Here is a 19,000-nt window from a genome sequence, read left to right as displayed (position 1 = left end):
AACTTACTCTACAATAAAAGAAGTTAAAGCGCGAAAGCTAAATCTACGCTACACTTGTGATATACCACAAATGGAGAATATTACGATGGCTACATTCACTGATGAAACTGCGATGACAGCTGTCGCAGACAATACTGAAGAAACCTCACGAGAATTACAACAGGCAAGTGACAATATAAATAATTGGACACAAGCTTGGAAAATAAGAATTAATGAAATCTGTAGATGTGCAGTTCGCCAGTTGATGTACAGACGGTACAAGCATCAATAACATGAAATAATATTATCATTCCATATAGCAACAACGCTAAATATATCGGAATGAACCTTGATGCAAAACTTCACAGCAACATATAAAGAAGAAAAGAAAAGAACTGGAATTGAAATATAGGAACATGTACTGGTTAATTGGAAGAAAATCACAATTATCCGTACATAATAAATTGCTGTTATATAAGCAAATACTGAAACCTATATGGACATACGGAGTTCAATTACGGGTATGTTCTGCAAAGAGTAACATTAATAAAATACAAATTTTTAGAACAAAGTCCTGAGAGGTATTGTGGGTGCACCCAAATACTATAGGACTGATTACCTACATCGAGACCTTCAGATGGTCACAGTCAATCAAGAAATCAAGAGAATTGCAAGGGGGCATAAGGAAAGACTCCATTCTCATACGAATATTGAAATATTGCAACTCTTGGATACCATCAGAACAGGACACATACTCAAAAGAATCAAACCATCTGATCTTGTCCAGTGTTGTGTAGTGAGGTGCATATATTAAAAATTCAGCAGTGACTGAGTTAGGGCCGATGGGTCCTCCTAGTTATATACCTAGATATAAGTTAGCATAAAGACAAATTGTAGGTTAGAGGGAAACGACTAGTAACAATGTATTAATTAAATAATAAAAATTTTAATAAAATACAAATTTTTCAGAACAAAGCCCTGAGAGGTATTGTGCGTGCACCCAAATACTATAGGACTGATTACCTACATCGAGATCTTTAGATACTCACAGCCAGTGAAAAAATCAAGAGAATTGCAAGGGGGCATAAGGAAAGACTCCATTCTCATACGAATATTGAAATATTGCAACTCTTGGATACCATCAGAACAGGACACATACTCAAAAGAATCAAACCATCTGATCTTGTCCAGTGTTGTGTAGTGAGGTGCATATATTAAAAATTCAGCAGTGACTGAGTTAGGGCCGATGGGTCCTCCTAGTTATATACCTAGATATAAGTTAGCATAAAGACAAATTGTAGGTTAGAGGGAAACGACTAGTAACAATGTATTAATTAAATAATAAAAATTTTAATAAAATACAAATTTTTCAGAACAAAGCCCTGAGAGGTATTGTGGGTGCACCCAAATACTATAGGACTGATTACCTACATCGAGATCTTTAGATACTCACAGCCAGTGAAAAAATCAAGAGAATTGCAAGGGGGCATGAGGAAAGGCTCCATTATCATGAGAATATTGAAATATTGCAGCTTTTGCATACCACCAGAACAGTATATAGACTAAAAAGAATCAAACCATTTGGTCTTGTGTAGTGTTGTGTAGTGATGTGTATATATTAAAAAAATCAGCAGTGACTGAGTTAGGGCCGATGGGTCCTCCTAGTTATATACCTAGATTTAAGTTATCATAAAGGCAAATTGTAGGTTAGATGGAAACGACTAGTAAGAATGTATTAATTAAATAATAAAAAATATGTCATATATTATTAACTAAATATTATTAATACTGAAATGCACTACACAATATTCACAACATCACGCCAACCCATTTCGGAAAATCGGTTTACCACGACACGATTAACAAACATTTATTTTGCGCGGACATGGAGCGACCCACGTAAGCTGGAACACTGTCCTCTGCGCTCACCGCCCCAAAACTAAGTTAATTAAGCATATGGTCGATGCTAAGACCATTCGGCTGGTCCAGTACCAGTTGAGGCCTTTTAATTGATGAGGTCACGTCATTTCACGTTTCCGTCGTCGGTCATGACTGAAGCTTTTAATTCCCAATGGTTCGGCGATTGATCAATGCCGTGGACTCCCACACTGGACGTCAACATGTAAATATATGAATGCGGCAAATCATCGTTTATTATATCAATTAAATAGCGGTGTTATTAGTTAAAGTGCATTAATATATAGTAAATTAAAATAATTACATGTTATATATAACGAAAACAGCTAAATATAGAGCATATACTAGTTGAAGGAAAATAAAAAATAGCTTTGGTTAATGAAGGCTGGAGAGGCATCGGGCGGTATACCAGTTGTGTAATATGAATAACAATTTAATAATAAAAATAAATAAAATAATAATAATAACTAGTGATCACACTGTGACAGAAATTCGAGCACAATATATTACTACATATTTGTCTCATAATAATAGAATAAAAGATCTAATTTAAACATGATATGTTATGATATGTTTCTAAAAATTGTTTTCACAATATTTTTAATAAAAGATCAGAAATGTATTTGATAGATTGCATTAATTAAAATAAGTATTCATAACTGTACTACGCCACTGAATATTATACCTTACCTTAATATTTATCAATGCTTTAAAATGTTTCATAAATTCTTCTATTTTTTTATGTGTTCTATCTAGAAAAATTATGTACTAGGATGGTTCATATATGATCGAGACAAATACTTTGACGTTTATTTACTATTGAAATTTTTTTTAAAAATGTACAGTTTTTCTAGGTGTTTCCCTTCACTAGTTACGCATTTTGTCCATCTTTCCAGAAGCTTTTTGATGCCGATATCGAAGAATTCCTTGGGCAACTCGAACTTCTTCGAAGGCTTCTTTCAGTGGTCCAAACATACATGGCAGTGACAGTGTGATAAATCCGGACTCTAGGGGGGTGTTCCAGTACCTCCCACCCTAATTCTGATATTGTATCGACCGTGAAACGCGCGGTATGAGGGCGTGCGTTATCCTGAAAAATCGCACTTCGTGATGGAATGATCCTCCGTATAAGTAGGTTTCTCGTATTTTTTCAGAAGCTTAGGGTAGTATGCAGCATTAATGGTACGTTGGATGTGCAGGAAATCGACGTACAGCACGCCCCGCCGGTCCCAGAACACTGTATACAGAATCTTACCCGCGGACCTTGTTGTCTTCACTTTAACTGGCGCCCCTTCATGCTTCTTCCTCTATTATTTAGACGACATCTTGCTTTCGGAAGCGTAATAGTGGACCCATGTGTTCGTTTGTAGTATAGATTCCCGTTAAAAAACCGCGTCCCTCAAACTCGTATCGCGTCAGCAAGCGGCGACCAACTTTTAACCGCGTAAATTTATGCTCGAAGTTCCAGAGTTTAGGAACCCATCGCGCCGTTATTTTGCGATATTGAAGATGTTCGTGGATGGTAGACTGTACCCTACCATTACTGATGTTGAGTTCAGCCGAAATGTCTCGAACGTTCATCCTACGATCCTCCAAAATCAGTTGTTCTACGCGGAGAATGTTATCTGATGTGATGCTGCTTCGCGGTAGACGATCATGCGGCTCATTCTCGACGGATTCGCGGCCATCCTTGAATTCTTTGGCCCATTTAGACACGGTAGCTCTATTCAGGTTATCAGTACCGAACTGCCTTCGCAAACGCAGAAAAATGTCTGTGTTTTTAACGTCTCCCCACTTGACGTTTACTCATAGTCGTAATACGCGCGTGAGAACTGCTATTCCGACGAAAACTATGCCACACTGTTCACATCGTATTTGAACCACCCTCGTAGTTAGTTTCATTTTAATTCTTGCATATTTTCATTACTTCATTTATATATTCATATACTCCTTATCTTGCATCCATATTTGTTACATAAAATATATATTACAAAAACAATAAATACAACAGGTTTGAAAGAATAATTTATATATCTAAATTTCTCAATAAACTTGCATTGTTCTGTGTTTATTTATTTCAATCTTCAATCTCGCCCTTGCATATTGCTTATCTTTAGTTTATCATGAATGATTTTAATTTACCTATTGCTTTCTACTTTGTCTTATGTCCCATGTGGGAACCAACAAATAAGGAATCAAAATTCTACGAAACTACATTATAACTGTTAATATTCTACGGAATATTCATTTTAGCTCTTGATAATTAATTTGTTTTCCCTGCAAGAAATGTAAAATATAATTTTACGTGACCATATTATTCTTATTAGTTTTTTATTCAAAAGCCATAACTTTTTAATACACTAACAATACGGGAATAAATCAGATGAAAAACTCATTTACTTCAAACACTCATTTAATTTTAAGGAACTATAATTTGAGCTATCCTATATTTTATTTTATAAACTATAAAATAATTAGCCCCAGCGAGATAAGAATTTCTTCTTCCGTATAAGCTTTAATCGCACCGAATTTCAAGCCTTTCGATGCTCCCATTTTCATCAAAAAGCGACGTAAAATGTTTGCTAAACCGATGAATATATAGAGAATAAAAGTAATAATAAACCAAGTCTTTATGTCTAGATTCTCATTCATCATACCCTTTAGTCTAATTTAAAACACACCGTCTCGTTCCTTTGAATATATATTAGTCGAGCTCTTCTAAAGAAAGTAACAAAGGGATTATACGTAGTCATTCTCCCGGCTGGACTATTTGTAGCAGTATTAAAAGTATTTGTCAGCATCACCTGAACATTCGACGGTCACTTATGACTTTCTGAATAGAATGTTTTTATTAAAATTACTCCCTATTGAATGGTTTTCGAAATCTTGGTTACCTCAAATTCCAATAAACTCTCTTCTATTCTGGCGGTCGTAAATTTTGAACTGTAATCTTCAATCAAAAATTCATCAGATGATTTTAAATTACAACTTAAGAAAACTTAAATATTAAACTATGATAACAGGTCAATTGAAAAGTCCCCGACGTACCATAGAAAAACACACATTTTTGGCAAAATTTGTTTTTTTTATACAACATAATTCCCTTCAAGGGTGATACATTGATTATAGCGACCCTGCAACTTTTCGATATCTTTTTATAGTACGATTTGTCAAAATAAGCCTCAGTTTCGGCGATTACCTCTTCATTCGATGAAAATTTCTTCCCGGCGAGCATTCTTTTGAGATCTGAGAACAGGAAATTGTCGCTGGTGGCCAGATATAAAGAATACGGTGGATCAGGAATCAATTCGAAGCCCAATTCACAGATTTTGCCATCGTTTTCACTGATTTCCGACACGGTGCATTATCTTGGTGAAGCAGCACTTTCTTTTTCTTCAAATGCGGTCGTTTTCGGCGATTTCGTCCGTCAAACGGTCCAATAACGCTATGTAATAGTCGCTGTTGATGGTCCTTCCTTTTTCAAGGTTGTCAATGAAAATTATTCCATGTGCATTCCAAAATACGGACGCCATAACCTTGCCAGCCGACTGTTGTCTTTCTCCACGCTTTGGAGCGGGTTTACCGTGTGGAGTCCACTCGGATAACTATCGATTGAATTTCGGAGTAAAATGATGGATGCCATTGATGGAGCCATGTTTTATTCATTGTAGCATATCGATGCAAAAACTCTGGTTTATTACGCTTGATCATCTTCAAACACTGCTCCGAATCAACAACACGTCATTGGTTTTGGTCAAAAGTGAGCTTGCGCGGCACCCACTTTGCACAAAGCTTTCTCATACCCAACTATTTGTGAATAATATGATGTACACATCCAGTTGATATCTTTAGAGTGTCTGCTATTTTATTCAGTTTCAATTTACGGTCATTCAAGATCATTTTGTGGATATTTTAAATGGTTTTTAGGAGTCCACTACATTCACCGTCTTCGGCGCTCATTTCGCCACACGTTTAAAGTTAGCACACAAATCCTTGTTGGTTGATTTTCCTGGACCAGTGTCGGGAAACTTGGCATCAAGCCAAGTTTTTGCTTCAACTGTATTTTTTCCCTTCAAGAAGCAATATTTTATCTACACGCGAAATTCATTTTTATTCTTTATTTCTCACAGTAACAAAAATTGCTTCACTCAAAATGCTATAATTCACAAACTAATGATCCGACAGCCGTCAAATTTATACACGCATCTTTTGAGGGTTAGGGCTAACTAAAAAACGTGGATTTAATTATAGTAGCGCCATCTGTGTGTCAGGTCGGGAACTTTTCAATTGATCTGTTACTTGAATAAACGAACGAAAAGTAATCAAATTGTCAATCATTAAGACACAATAAATAATAAATAAGAAGAACGATAATGTGCTTTACCAGAAGAAAGTTATTATGTGTCACTTAAAAAGCAATTCGATATATTTAACATTTCATGAGATACGCTTCAGAAGAAAAGCAAATACAAGCTTCACATTGTGTTTGTGTTTAATTTAATTCTAACCACAACTTGATCACCAATGTGTGTGTGCTTAACTATTTACCCTCTGTTCTTGATTGCCAATTTCGTGAGCTACTTTTCTTTCTTAATATAAAACTTCGAATCTCTCTCGGCGTGTAGTAAACCTTGTTGGCTCCTCTACCTGAAAAAAAGTTTCCGAACAAACTTTGTTCCACCTATAGTTCTCCAAGTATCTCGTTTCTTTTTCCTAATCCGAATTTGATTAAAAGTGAGTAGATTCAATATCACTTAGGACCCTGCTTTTGGTGCGTGCGGAAGTGGAGATACCGACTGAAGCTGTTGCCGTGTAGAGGAAATTATGTTTGCTGATTTTAAGTATATAGTGTTTTCATATATAATGGAAAAAATTACTAATTTTGACATTTTATATTTAAATGCATATCGATGTTATTCAAATCCACAATGTAACAATATATTGGCAAGAACTCCAAACAAAGTTGTTCAATTTCCTTCCAAGACAGAAAATAATTAGAGAAATGTGGTTATTTTCATGAAGACCACTTTGATGTATTTAATATTTGGAGAACATTGTTGTTATATTTCGTTAGGCTTTACTTATTTTATTTATTATGTATATGAGTTCAAAAAGGTTGATCTATAAAACAATCATAAATCCAATTTGAACCTATGAGATGTAAATATGGGGTTGCACCAAAAATTCAAATCAACTAGTCACCCAACGCTGTCAAAACAAGGTTTTTCGATTGATCACCAATGCCTATCGCTATGTAACCAACGAAGAACTGCACAATGACCTGGAAATCAAATGGATTTGCGAAGTTAAGCAATATTTCGCCTTGAAACACGAAATATTACTAAATCATAATAATGTGGACGCAATACAACTGCTGGACAGCGCGCAGGATGTCAGAAGATTGAAGCGAACCAAATCATACGAACTTATATAAAGTTTATACCTTTAGCATAAACTATAGCTTAATTTATTATAATTTTATAAATGAGGAATACATATTGATGTATTTTCTCGCACTCGTCTTGCTTGTGAATGAATCTAAGTACAAATAAAATGTAGTAATAAATTAATTTATAATTAAGATTGAACTAAGCGTATCTAATAAAGATGTTATCAAAACAAAAATGTATGAGTGCCCAATCATGTTATTCTTACCAGATTATATAGAAAATTGTATTTAATATAACGTGATGGACTTAGTTGTACAAGTATAGATGAAATCGGTATATATTCCTACAAGAATTGAAACAACCATACAGAAGAAAATGGGCTTCTAACAATACTGAACGATCATATATTGTCATATGTAAAAGTATCAATACAATTATATTGGTTATATTACATCTTATCGCGGTTATATTATGAAAAGTTAATGTTATCAAATATCCTTCTTCTACATCAGAGAGTTATATTGATGATTAATTATACTTCACCATACTAAGAAGAACATGTTTGTTATACAGGACAAAAGTTTTTCAACAAAAAAAAAACGTTGTTCGAATAAGACTTACGCATTGATAAAGTATGAATTCAAGGGTTGTCACTAAAGTTAAGTAAAGTAAATGAAAATAAGCAGAGATCTAATTCAAATCATGTAAAAAATCATGTTGAGAAGAATAATTAAATACTTAAGAGAATTCAATATCTTAAAGCATGTTTAATACCAGATTTTGGAATACTTAATACAGTAGTTGCAATTGTATGTATTCTCATATGTGCAAAACAAGTATTCAATCTAAATTTTTCAGTACGCTTGCCATCGATACAAATCTGGTGTGTCTTGGCAATAATTTTTTATTACTGTTAACAAAACTAGTAGCAGTTCTCTCATTATATATTCATTATATATTCATTATATATATTAGAACTTTATGACCACGTCAGTGTATATTATGTACATAAATGACGTCAATGTTTCGTTAGTTCAGTTAGTTAGTTAACATTAATTTTTCATTAGTTAGTTAAATTAGTGGTTGGACTTAATATGGTGAATTTTTAGCGCTATGAACTTATTTCTATTAAAATCTAAATAATCGCACTTGTAATTTAAAAATAAATGTCTTTTTATCATCTATCATTATCCTACAACATTGTTATTCATTTTCCATTGATGTGAAGTGGTGAAGGGTTTAGCTAGTCACCATCAAATTAACATAATTTAAACAAGTCATTTAAACAAGCAAACAACAGTCAAACATACTAATGGTCTCAGTATCTTGATTCGTATAAATAGGCAGCATTCATTTTATACTTAATGTATTGGAAAGATATTCTATAACATTCTAATATATTATAGTATTTTATCAGGAAATAAGGGTATTTCCTTCGATGAAATTTATTCTTTCTATATAAAAAAGCTTATTAGATTTATTATTTTAGCTTCTATTAGAAAATATAAATGAGCTAAATTAAAATTAGATTCGGTATCAGGTTAAGTTATATTATTCTTCAATTAGCTTGTTAAAATGGCAATAATTCTTTTTTTAATAGCTACAAATGAATAGTTGCGTTGCATGAAAATGCGTTTATAAATTTTAAGAAGTCTAAAGTATAAATTATTATTAATACGCTGGGTGTAGATTATAGAGTTATAAAATTTCAATTTTCAATCATATTTTCTCCTAAAACTGTAAACCAATTCTAAATTAATAAATATAAAAACAAGGAGATATTTATTATATATACTAAATCAACAAATCTAAATGAAATTGAACTCAGAGACGAATAGCGACCAAAGCCAAAAGCTCTTCGTCTCCGCGATGAATCCCCTTTTCTATAACCTGACACACTTCCGTTGATATCTAAATGGATTATAATCGTCACAAAGTTTCAAGTACCTAATAAGAAAGAGGGTGAAAATGCGATGTTCACAAACGTTAACTAATGACAGTGTTGTTCATGCCGCTGGTATAAAGACTGTCTTAACTCATGAGCTAAATTGGTCTATAAATAAAATAATTCGTTTTAAAAAACGCTCAGTATTTTCAGTAAATTGTGAAGAACGATTATCGGCTATGCTCTTTTGAAACAAAATTAAGTTTGATAATAAAACTGATATACATTTTCTAGTTATTTTTATTTAATAATATGTTATTATTCGATTTTCTTAGTAATAAATGGAAGCTTTATTTATACATATGACAACTTGTTTGGAAGGTGATAAAGGTATACTTTTATCTAGAATATTGCCGTTAAGGTAGTACTTAGTTATAAAGTCTAAACGTACTCTTATCTGGTTTATAAAATATAATGGTTTTCAGTATCAAATAAATATATGTGGACATCCATCCTGTATCATAACAATCAGCGATAACAACAATCTGAATTGGTCTTTGTAAATAGTATGGCATTGCCCAGGAGACGAAAGGTTTTTACAGAATTATGGAATTCCCAACACTAAAAGAGAAAACACCCTAGCCCCAACCTCAATAAAGGACCCAACGATAGAGCTGGACCTATAAAAACCCCGACACAGATACTCGACGGTTTTCTTTTTTCACAACCAGTTATAGTCCTGACGCTATTCGCAACAAACTTCAAGACCAGCTGAACCAGGCGATTGCGTGGTACAAATTCTGGTGGTTGAAGGCAAATCCGAGCAAAACTCAGGCTATTCTATTCTACCGAAAGAAAGAGTTTCGTGCCTATCGCCTCCAAACTGATAAAGTTCCTATCCCATGGCTCCAGAAAGTTTCATACCTCGGTCTCCAGTTCGACCGCAGATTTCAATGGCCAGCTCAAATACAACACTCTATTTGCAAAGGCAATGGCGTGTACAGCCTACTATTTCCACTCCTCTGCAGAAAAAGTAAACTTCGAATCCCCCAGAAGGCGATTCTGTACAAAGTGCTAGACCGTCCACTCTGTCTCCACGGAGCACAGGTGTGGTACAGGTATGTCTCTGAGAGAACTTAAACTACTCCAAGCGTTCCAATCCAAAAAAGCCGGCGCGTTACTCAATGCCTCATGGTTTATGAGGAACGTCAACACTTACCTAGCATCAGGCATCCCGTTTGTAAAGAATTTCACATGCTCAGTGTAAGGTTCTCCATAGACGCCTTAGAACACGACAACACCTTGATTAAATCCCTACCATCCAGAAACCTCGATAGTCAACCAACTACGACAATCCCAATCGTAAACCAGGGCCTCTGTCGCCCGCAACATACTCACTATCCTGAATCCGAAGCGACATCAGCAAAAGACATTTTGGTTCTAACTGGTCATCATGAAATAAGAAAAAAACTAGACGGTCTCTTCTTCTCCGGACTCCCCCGAGTAGCTGTATCGTCAACTGTAAATTGTCACTCACTCAACAAAATCATAAATCATGAATAATCCGTAAACGTAACATATCACAAAAGTTTTCTGTCATATTTCTTCAGTTCACCACTTGTCCATCTCAATTCTGACATGTAATATGCTCTTGAAAATTCCTGAGTGTCTACTCGGCACAATGTTAGCCCCCTAGTTTTTACATCGCTTTCTATGATCTTGGTCTACTTCTTTGAGCTGTATCTTCCATCCAAAAGGTCTATTTGGTAGTCCAAGTTTAGTAGAGTCTCTGAATGTATTCCTCCACTGTGCACTGATTGTCGCATTTTATCTTAAACGAATGACTTAACATTGACATTTCTAATATGTTCTGTAAGAGAAAAATATAGAACTTGCTTTAACCATCGCTTTTGAAAGACCTCAAGTTCCATATAAGAGTCATACATAAAAATTGGCAAAATAACTTTTCGAAAGAGGCGTATTTTAGTCATGATTGTAATATTTGCTTTCTTCCACAAGCACGATTGTAGAGAAGCAAAAGCTCCTAGAGCTTGGCAAATTCGTCTGATTACTTTGGAGGTAGATGCCACTTTCTTGTATTACTCATCCCAAATACTTGAATTCCGGCCCTAACTGAATCTCGTTGAGATTTAAAACAGGTGATCCGCCATTTGTCAATACAATTCGAAACAATATCAGGACCCCTTAAGAAGGTTTAAATATCGTTTAAAGCTATCAAAAGTGAGAGGCAGTAGATACGGTAAAAAACAGAGCTGATATCAATAAAAAACGACAATCGCGCGCTTTTCACATCTTATACGGTCTTTTATTAGTTGGCTTAGGGAGAAAATATCTATATAAACTCGATTGAGTCTAGTTTAGTCCTCGTTATCGGCTTGTCTCCTAGCGGGCTCTTTGAAGTCCTAATTGTATGATGTTCATATATACCTTCCCGATTTCGAAATGGTGAAGAAGTGTGAAAATGGATCGATGATTGCTGCGATTGGACCGCTGCCAAATCTACATGGTTTTCGAAACAGTATTACGATATAGCCGGAAAAAGTTGCAGAAATAAAGGAAAATATTTTCAATAACATATATTGTATTGAAATAAGTTGAACTAAAATACCTATGATAATATTTAGCTTACCATATAATATTTAACTGTTTGTTATTTTATTGTTAATGAATGGAATCAAAATATACATGTTTTGATTATATTTACACCACGAAAGATTTACTCCCACTGATTGTTTATTGTATCTATTTATCATCTAATCAGTCATAAAAATAAGAAATTGAATTATTTGTATGTACTTAAAAGCTAGTCACAAAATAATGTCCATTTTCTGAGATGTTTTATTTTACCTAAAAGTAAAGTAAAGTTCTAAAAAACTCACCTCCAGATCCATAGTTCTCGATAGCGGACCACCTTGACCGGCCATACCTGTCAGGTACTGATCGTTAGCACCTGAACCTAAGGTGTGTCTACGTGGATCGTCCCTCCTTGTACCACGGTTTCGACCTCTCACCTCACCACCTTCATTATCACTTCGAGCTGTAAACAAAACAAACGATATTTATTGATACCTGTTGATTTACGTCAAACATGTTGTCAAAAAGTGACATATACTAAAATGTGGTTATTATTCGTTAATTTAACAACAAAATTTCAGTACACAAAACTCGTGATCACATGACATGCTTCAAGATGAAATCGATAAAGAAGATCGAGACATAGTTTTAGCGCAAGAACAACTACTACAAAGTAAAACCGTAACATATCAAAAAGGTTCATTGTTCCTCTCTTCTAACCTAAGACAGTGTTTTGAGGACAACCCAAAGTTATACCTAAAATACCGCTTGAATAAAAACCATTTTAACATCAAGAAAAGAACCTCCATCAATGGCGAAACCCCAATATTACGAAATATATCATCAAGTGAATTATATACAGACGAACTAGTTGATATTGATTCAGAGCAAAAAGAAGAAACATCATATGAGTTTCCAGCGGAACCACTAACCAATGAATTAAGAAAAATAATCCAACATCTTAAAGAACACGAAGAGGTTCCTTATATTATTAGTATCGAGAAAAAACCGAACGTAATTCGACCGAATCGGTCGGAATCGCAGCTTGTTTTTAAACAGAATGGGTATAAAAAACCTCAAAGAAAGTTGAGTAAAGCAATTTCTTGTCCTAGTTTAAAGTACTGTGATCCGCAAACCTCAAGGACTGGTATAATTGAAGTATTTAGAGTATGTCCTATTTATATCGCCAAATCGTCAATTAAAGTTGATAATATTGAGGTTTCGAGAACAGAAGATACATTGGTAAACGAAAAGGCAGCAGTTATAATTAACATTGACATCGACAACGAACTAAATAAAGACTCCAGCACTGAGAACCTCAATGATCCAGATTCCGAAATCTCTGAACGATATTGCAGCAGATGTGGAAAGCCATTGAGATCAAACATCGGTTTATTCAAGAGTGAAGAGCCCTTATCAAGAAAAATCGAAATAAAATTCTTAAATCGTTCAAATAACACTCAAAAATCTATTACCTTGTACCTCAAGTCCAATGTTAAAAATATTGAGTGTTACGTAAACAATAATAAATACCAGTTGGCAAAAAGTAAATGCGGCAACGGCGATGAAATCTGTTGAATGTATATTTATTTTTAAAACAATAACTGTTCCACAATTTATATAAAATCCAGAAAAAAACACTGTAATTTGAGTATCAATAAATAAATAAACTAAAATATCTCGTAAACTATAACAAATCAGATAAATTAAATTAGTTTTGATCTAAAAATATGAAGGAAACGGTACTTCTTTAGTTCAAGACGCCATATATGTTATATTCAGTAAACAACTGATAAATTTCTCCGATGTATCGAACCGAAACTAATTTAAATTTCCTCTCCAACTGAATATTTCTTGTTAGATAAACAAAACCGAATTTATTTGAGTTTTTAAGTGACTGGAGTGTAACCATAGAGGCGAGAAAAACTGGCATAACCATCAGCATAACTTCATCTCGATTTTAATTAAAACATAATTCAATTAACAAAAACAATGTTGAGGCGCAGTAGCTCGGAGAAAGTTTTGGAATTTGATTTATTAGTCAGACTGAATTTATTAAACAACGCTTTACTACGTCTGCATAAGTGATTATAACGTTATAAGTTTTATATAACTTAGGTGATTCTTTTTTTTGGGGAAATGTTTCGCGACGTCCAACATACAGATGTAGTTACTTTTAACATATTACTTGTTTCATTCGCTTTGCTACGAGCCACGATGGGGTCTGATTGGTTCATTTCGTTCTATGATTTGTACCTTATATATATGTGCCTTATATAGAAAACAGCGTGGTTAGCTTTTTATAATGTTTATACATTAAATTACTATTTCATATTATTAGTATATACAAGTCGACAGTTGAAATGCATTCTCGTTCCCGATGTTGCATTTGCCCGGATGCACAAATAGTGAGAAAATAGATCATCGTTTTCCATCAAATATACCCGGCGATCTTTAATAAATGAGTAGAAAACATTAAAGATCCTAAATTGGTTGGGTTAAACATGAAACAGATTTATGAGCGTCACCATGTCAGACATTTTTGAGATACCTGTAAACTTTTCTTTAAGTAATTATAAACAGTTTAGTGATGGTTAAAATAATATCACGAGCCCAGAAAATAATATAGAAGGTAAATTGAAGGAGTCAGTCACATTTCTGTTTATAAATATTACCATTAATTTCTAAATGGTCTTACTATATATGTAGTACCTATTTCCATCGCTTCATACCCACAACAAGGGTGTTCAAAGCAACTATGATCGACATTTGAACACACTTCGGAAGTTAATGATAAAGTTTATATTCAATCAGCCAGTATCTCCCTTTCTGTTCATTCTTACCGTTAATTACTTGACTCTCTAACTTCAGTCCAGAGGTTCCTGTAAGAGCAAACAAAGTTTTACGTTGTACCGTAGCATACACCTCAGGTTATTTAGTAAAACTTTTGAAAACAGAAATTAAGTGTGATTTTTGTTTACACACAATTATGAATAAATCAGTAGACTAACAAATTGAGACTAATTCTATAAAAGCAAGGTTCCAATAAAATTATTTTATTATACTGTCAGTAGGTCTTTTAGCTGTGTCTTATTTTATTCAGCGATTTTGCCACGTCGATAATATAACAAAATTTCAAACCCTTCAATTGTACATTCCATAATGATCTTTCTTATAAAATACTAAAAGTACTAACAAGATGTGTTATATACTTTTGTGTAAAACAGGTGAACAGAATAACAGGAGAGAAAGATTCAAAAATTGCTTTCAGTATAAGAAAACAATTAATGGCACAATGACACAATGGCACTAAACAAATATGAAAAAGGAAAAAGACGGAAGAGATAATTCCGATTTGCAATAAACCAACGTTTTTTGCTTTATGCTTATTATATATATATATATATATATATATATATAGCTATATATATATATATATATATATATATATATATATATATATATATATATATATATAGTTATATATATATATATATATATATACATTTACATATATATATATATATATATATATATATATATTTACATATATATTTTGTAAATTAATTTATATATTCATACTTATTGTTATAGATTATATTTATATTTATTTATTTTTAAATATTATATTTATATTTAATTGAATTGTAATTAATAAATTATATTGCAGAAAAAAATTGTTTTTTATTTAAATTTCATTGATCAATTAAACCTGACGTCAAGGCTGTCACGTGCCAAATATTACTAATGAGCCTAGCCTAGCTAATGGAGATTTAAATTGACCAATCAGATTACTAAAATAGACCATAATGGCGCCCTCTGGATGTTGGGCAAAGCAAAATTTTGCGCCAGAGTCCCTTATTGAGTTGCATGTCTATTGCTCTATAACTTAAGTGGGCATAGCATTAACCAGATTTTACGCGTCTGAATGTATAATTTTAAGCAAATTTTTTGTTTCGACTTTATCTTTGAAGGTAAATAATATTTGTTTAAATGTAAGAAGATAATAAGAGTGTTTTTAACTTAACGATAAACTTCAGAAAAACCTCTTATGATCTTTTACATGAAATGTTCAAACAGGAAAGGACTGATGATTAAAGTAACTGCGATCGTAATACAAGTAAAAATTAGGCAAGTAACTTAGTGTCAAAGCAAAGCTCAATTACCTCAATGACATAGTGTTCAAACAGAAAGCTCAAATATTAAAATAGAAGAATTGCAAAAAAGTACTTCTATTTACATATTTCTAATATATTTAATTCCTTGCATATCATAATATAATTTTTATGCACAATTTTTGTGGATACATTACCGCCTGGTCATGTATATCATGTAGATTGAAGTCATATTAATCCTATATAACCATGGTTATTAACAACATGCCATAGGCTGGCAACATCGATCTACCCTTATTAAAAAGCCACATAATAATAATATTTTCAACAAACAATATGTTATTCGATATCTGATACAATTAGTATAATAAATGGCTTATTAAAAGAACAATATTCTTTAAGGAACTGATCTGAAAAACATACATCATATATTTTTGAAAAGTTTCACAATTTGTCATTTAATTTAATTGGCATAACTTAATTATGTTTTTAACTAATTATAAAAATAATATTTATAAAAATATAATAATATTAAAAGATGCGAATACATTTTGGAGAAATAACCTTCATATATTTCATACAAAACCCTCAAGAGCTGAAAAAATGTTCCTTTTGCCTGTAAGGATTTAAACTATTGAGTCTTGAAGAAAGTTTCCATAATGTATAGAAATCATTTTCAGAGTTTTCCAGATTTTGAAGAGTTTCTCTTGAACCATATTTGCTAATAACTCTTAAGGAAGTCTTCCTTTAACTTTTTTTAATTTTCTTTTGATAATTGTGTTAGATATCCAGATATATGTTTAAAAAAATATTTAAAATATGAGTATAATTGTCATGTCTATACTATAGCATTTTTGAAAGATAGTTTAGTATAAGTACTCAATTAACAGTAACTGCTATTTAAGAAGGTAATTTTCCTCATATTTTGCTCCTTAAATTTCGACTGAGTAACAAAAGAAGCTCAATACAATATTTGGCATCAATTAACAGCGGATGCTTTAATAAACCGAGTTTCCATAAGTTTATCGCCGCGGAAATGCAATTGAGTCAATTTTGAAACGAGCTGATTACCGATTAAGAAATCTATATGACAATAGCGTACGAAAAAGATTGTTATCTAGGCATGAAAATTCACGAAAAACCATTTTAAAGCTCATATTGGTGCTAAGGAATAATGATGGTAAATGCTTGAAGCGATTGGAAGGGAATTGTTCATCGTGCATCGATCAAACTTGTCGAAACCATTAATTTGACCCTGTATGGTCAACAAGTATTGCAAATAAAGCAGACGATTAAAATTTCCAGAAATGATAATCATTTACCCGGCGAAAATTGAGAGAAATTGTTTGAGACGTTTTAATGCATCCATCGTATAGTCCAAACCTTTGCTCTGGCCGTTGGAAGCTCTCATAAAAGTGTAAAGCTGGTTTCAAAAGATGCTTGTAAACATCGTTTTTTTTTATCTTTCGATAGTTCAAGAGTTCGACATACAATTAAACGACCAAATTCGCCATAAGAACCATGAAAAAAAGAAAGCAAAAATTATTTTCCCCCAAATCATTATATTGCTTTAATATTTTATGATAAATTCGATTAGATCTTGGCGAAAAAAAAACTGTTTCGTCGTCGAATGCTCTTCCAATTTCCGGTTCCTTCGACCTGCTTTCGCTTTGATATATTCCCATGTTTGTTGTGTATGGCCCACGGATAAATACGGAAATGGACAAATAATTTGATTTTAATATGATTTCGTTCGATTCCCATTCGGACTGTTCGATTCGTTTGAACATGACGATCCCATTTTCATGCTTGGCAAAGTCTTAATTAGTTTAGTTAAGTCGAAGAAATCGATAGGAACTTTATTAAAATATGATGTAGAATCATTTTAGGGTTATAAACATATACAATCTATATATTAATCGGCTTAGCAAAAATGTTGCCTCCCTTTTTGATGAAAACGGGGGCACCTGGAGGCATGCAATTTGGCGCGATTAAAGTTTATATTGAGGAAGAAATTAACAGGTCAATTGAAAAGTCTCCCTCCTGACACATAGATGGTGCTACTAGAATTAAATCCATATATTTTCAATTATTATATATTATTTATCATTATATATTATTTATCATTAGTTTGTGAATTATAGCATTTTAACTTTTGTTATTGTAAAGAAATAGATAAAAAGGAATTTCGCGTGTTGACAAAATATTGCTTTTGGAAGAGAAAAAATATAGTTGGCTTGATGTCGACTTTCTGGACACTGCGCCAGGAAAATCAACCATCAAAGATCGATATGCTAAGTTTAGACGTGGTGAAATGAGCACCGAAGACGGTGAACGCAGAGGACGTCCAAAAGAGTTTGTTATCGACGAATACATTTGAAAAATCCACAAAATGATTTTGAATGACTGTAAATTGAAAATGAATGAAATAGCAGACACTCTAAAGATATCAACGTGAACGTGATAATGAACGTGTACATCATATCGTTCATAAATATTTGGGTATGAGAAAGCTCTGTGCAAAGGAATGATTCGGAGCAGTGTTTCAAGATGATCAAGCATAATAAACACGAGTTTTTGCGTCGATATGTGGCAATGGATGAAACATGGCTCCATCATTTCACTCTGTGGTCTAATCAACAGTCATCCGAGTAGAGTGCTCACGATGAACACGCTCCAAACCGTGGGAAAACGTAACAGTCGGCTGAGAAGGTTATGGCGTCTGTATTTTGGAATGTACATAGAATAATCTCATTGGCTACCTTGAAAAGGAAGGACCATCAACAGTGACTATTACATAGCGTTATTCGACCGTTCGAAGGATGAAATCGCCGAAAAATGGCTTTATTTGAAGAAAAAGTAAGTGCTGCTTCACCAAGACATTACACCGTGTCAAAAATCCATGAATTAGGCTACGAATTGCTTCCTCATTCAGCAACTATATCCTGTTCTCAGGTCTCAAAAGAATGCTCGCTGGGAAGAAATTTTCGTCGAATGAGGATAACCGAATATAGCAGGTAATAAATACGCTAATTTTTGCATCAAGAGTTAAAATGAATGTTGCAAAGCATATAACCAATCATAAAATAGCTTCATTTGTTGTCGAGTTGTTAGTTCAC

At 33.2% G+C, this 19,000-nt stretch overlaps 1 protein-coding gene across 7 annotated transcripts in view; it reads right to left on the bottom strand.

Annotated features, from left to right (window-relative positions):
* Positions 1-19,000, bottom strand: part of LOC143202294 (coiled-coil domain-containing protein AGAP005037) — a 526,529-nt gene that overhangs the window by 328,167 nt on the left and 179,362 nt on the right. For all 7 annotated transcript variants that reach the window (XM_076413731.1, XM_076413730.1, XM_076413745.1 and 4 more), the window contains one exon: positions 12,072-12,229. In XM_076413731.1, coding sequence (XP_076269846.1) covers positions 12,072-12,229 — 158 coding nt within the window. The remainder of the gene's footprint in view (positions 1-12,071; positions 12,230-19,000) is intronic.

This window comes from Rhynchophorus ferrugineus, unplaced genomic scaffold (assembly GCF_030347505.1).
Source record: "Rhynchophorus ferrugineus isolate W39M unplaced genomic scaffold, kcgeb_rfMv2 rfM9, whole genome shotgun sequence".
NCBI lineage: Eukaryota > Metazoa > Arthropoda > Insecta > Coleoptera > Curculionidae > Rhynchophorus > Rhynchophorus ferrugineus.
This window is presented reverse-complemented; position numbering and strand designations above follow the sequence as displayed.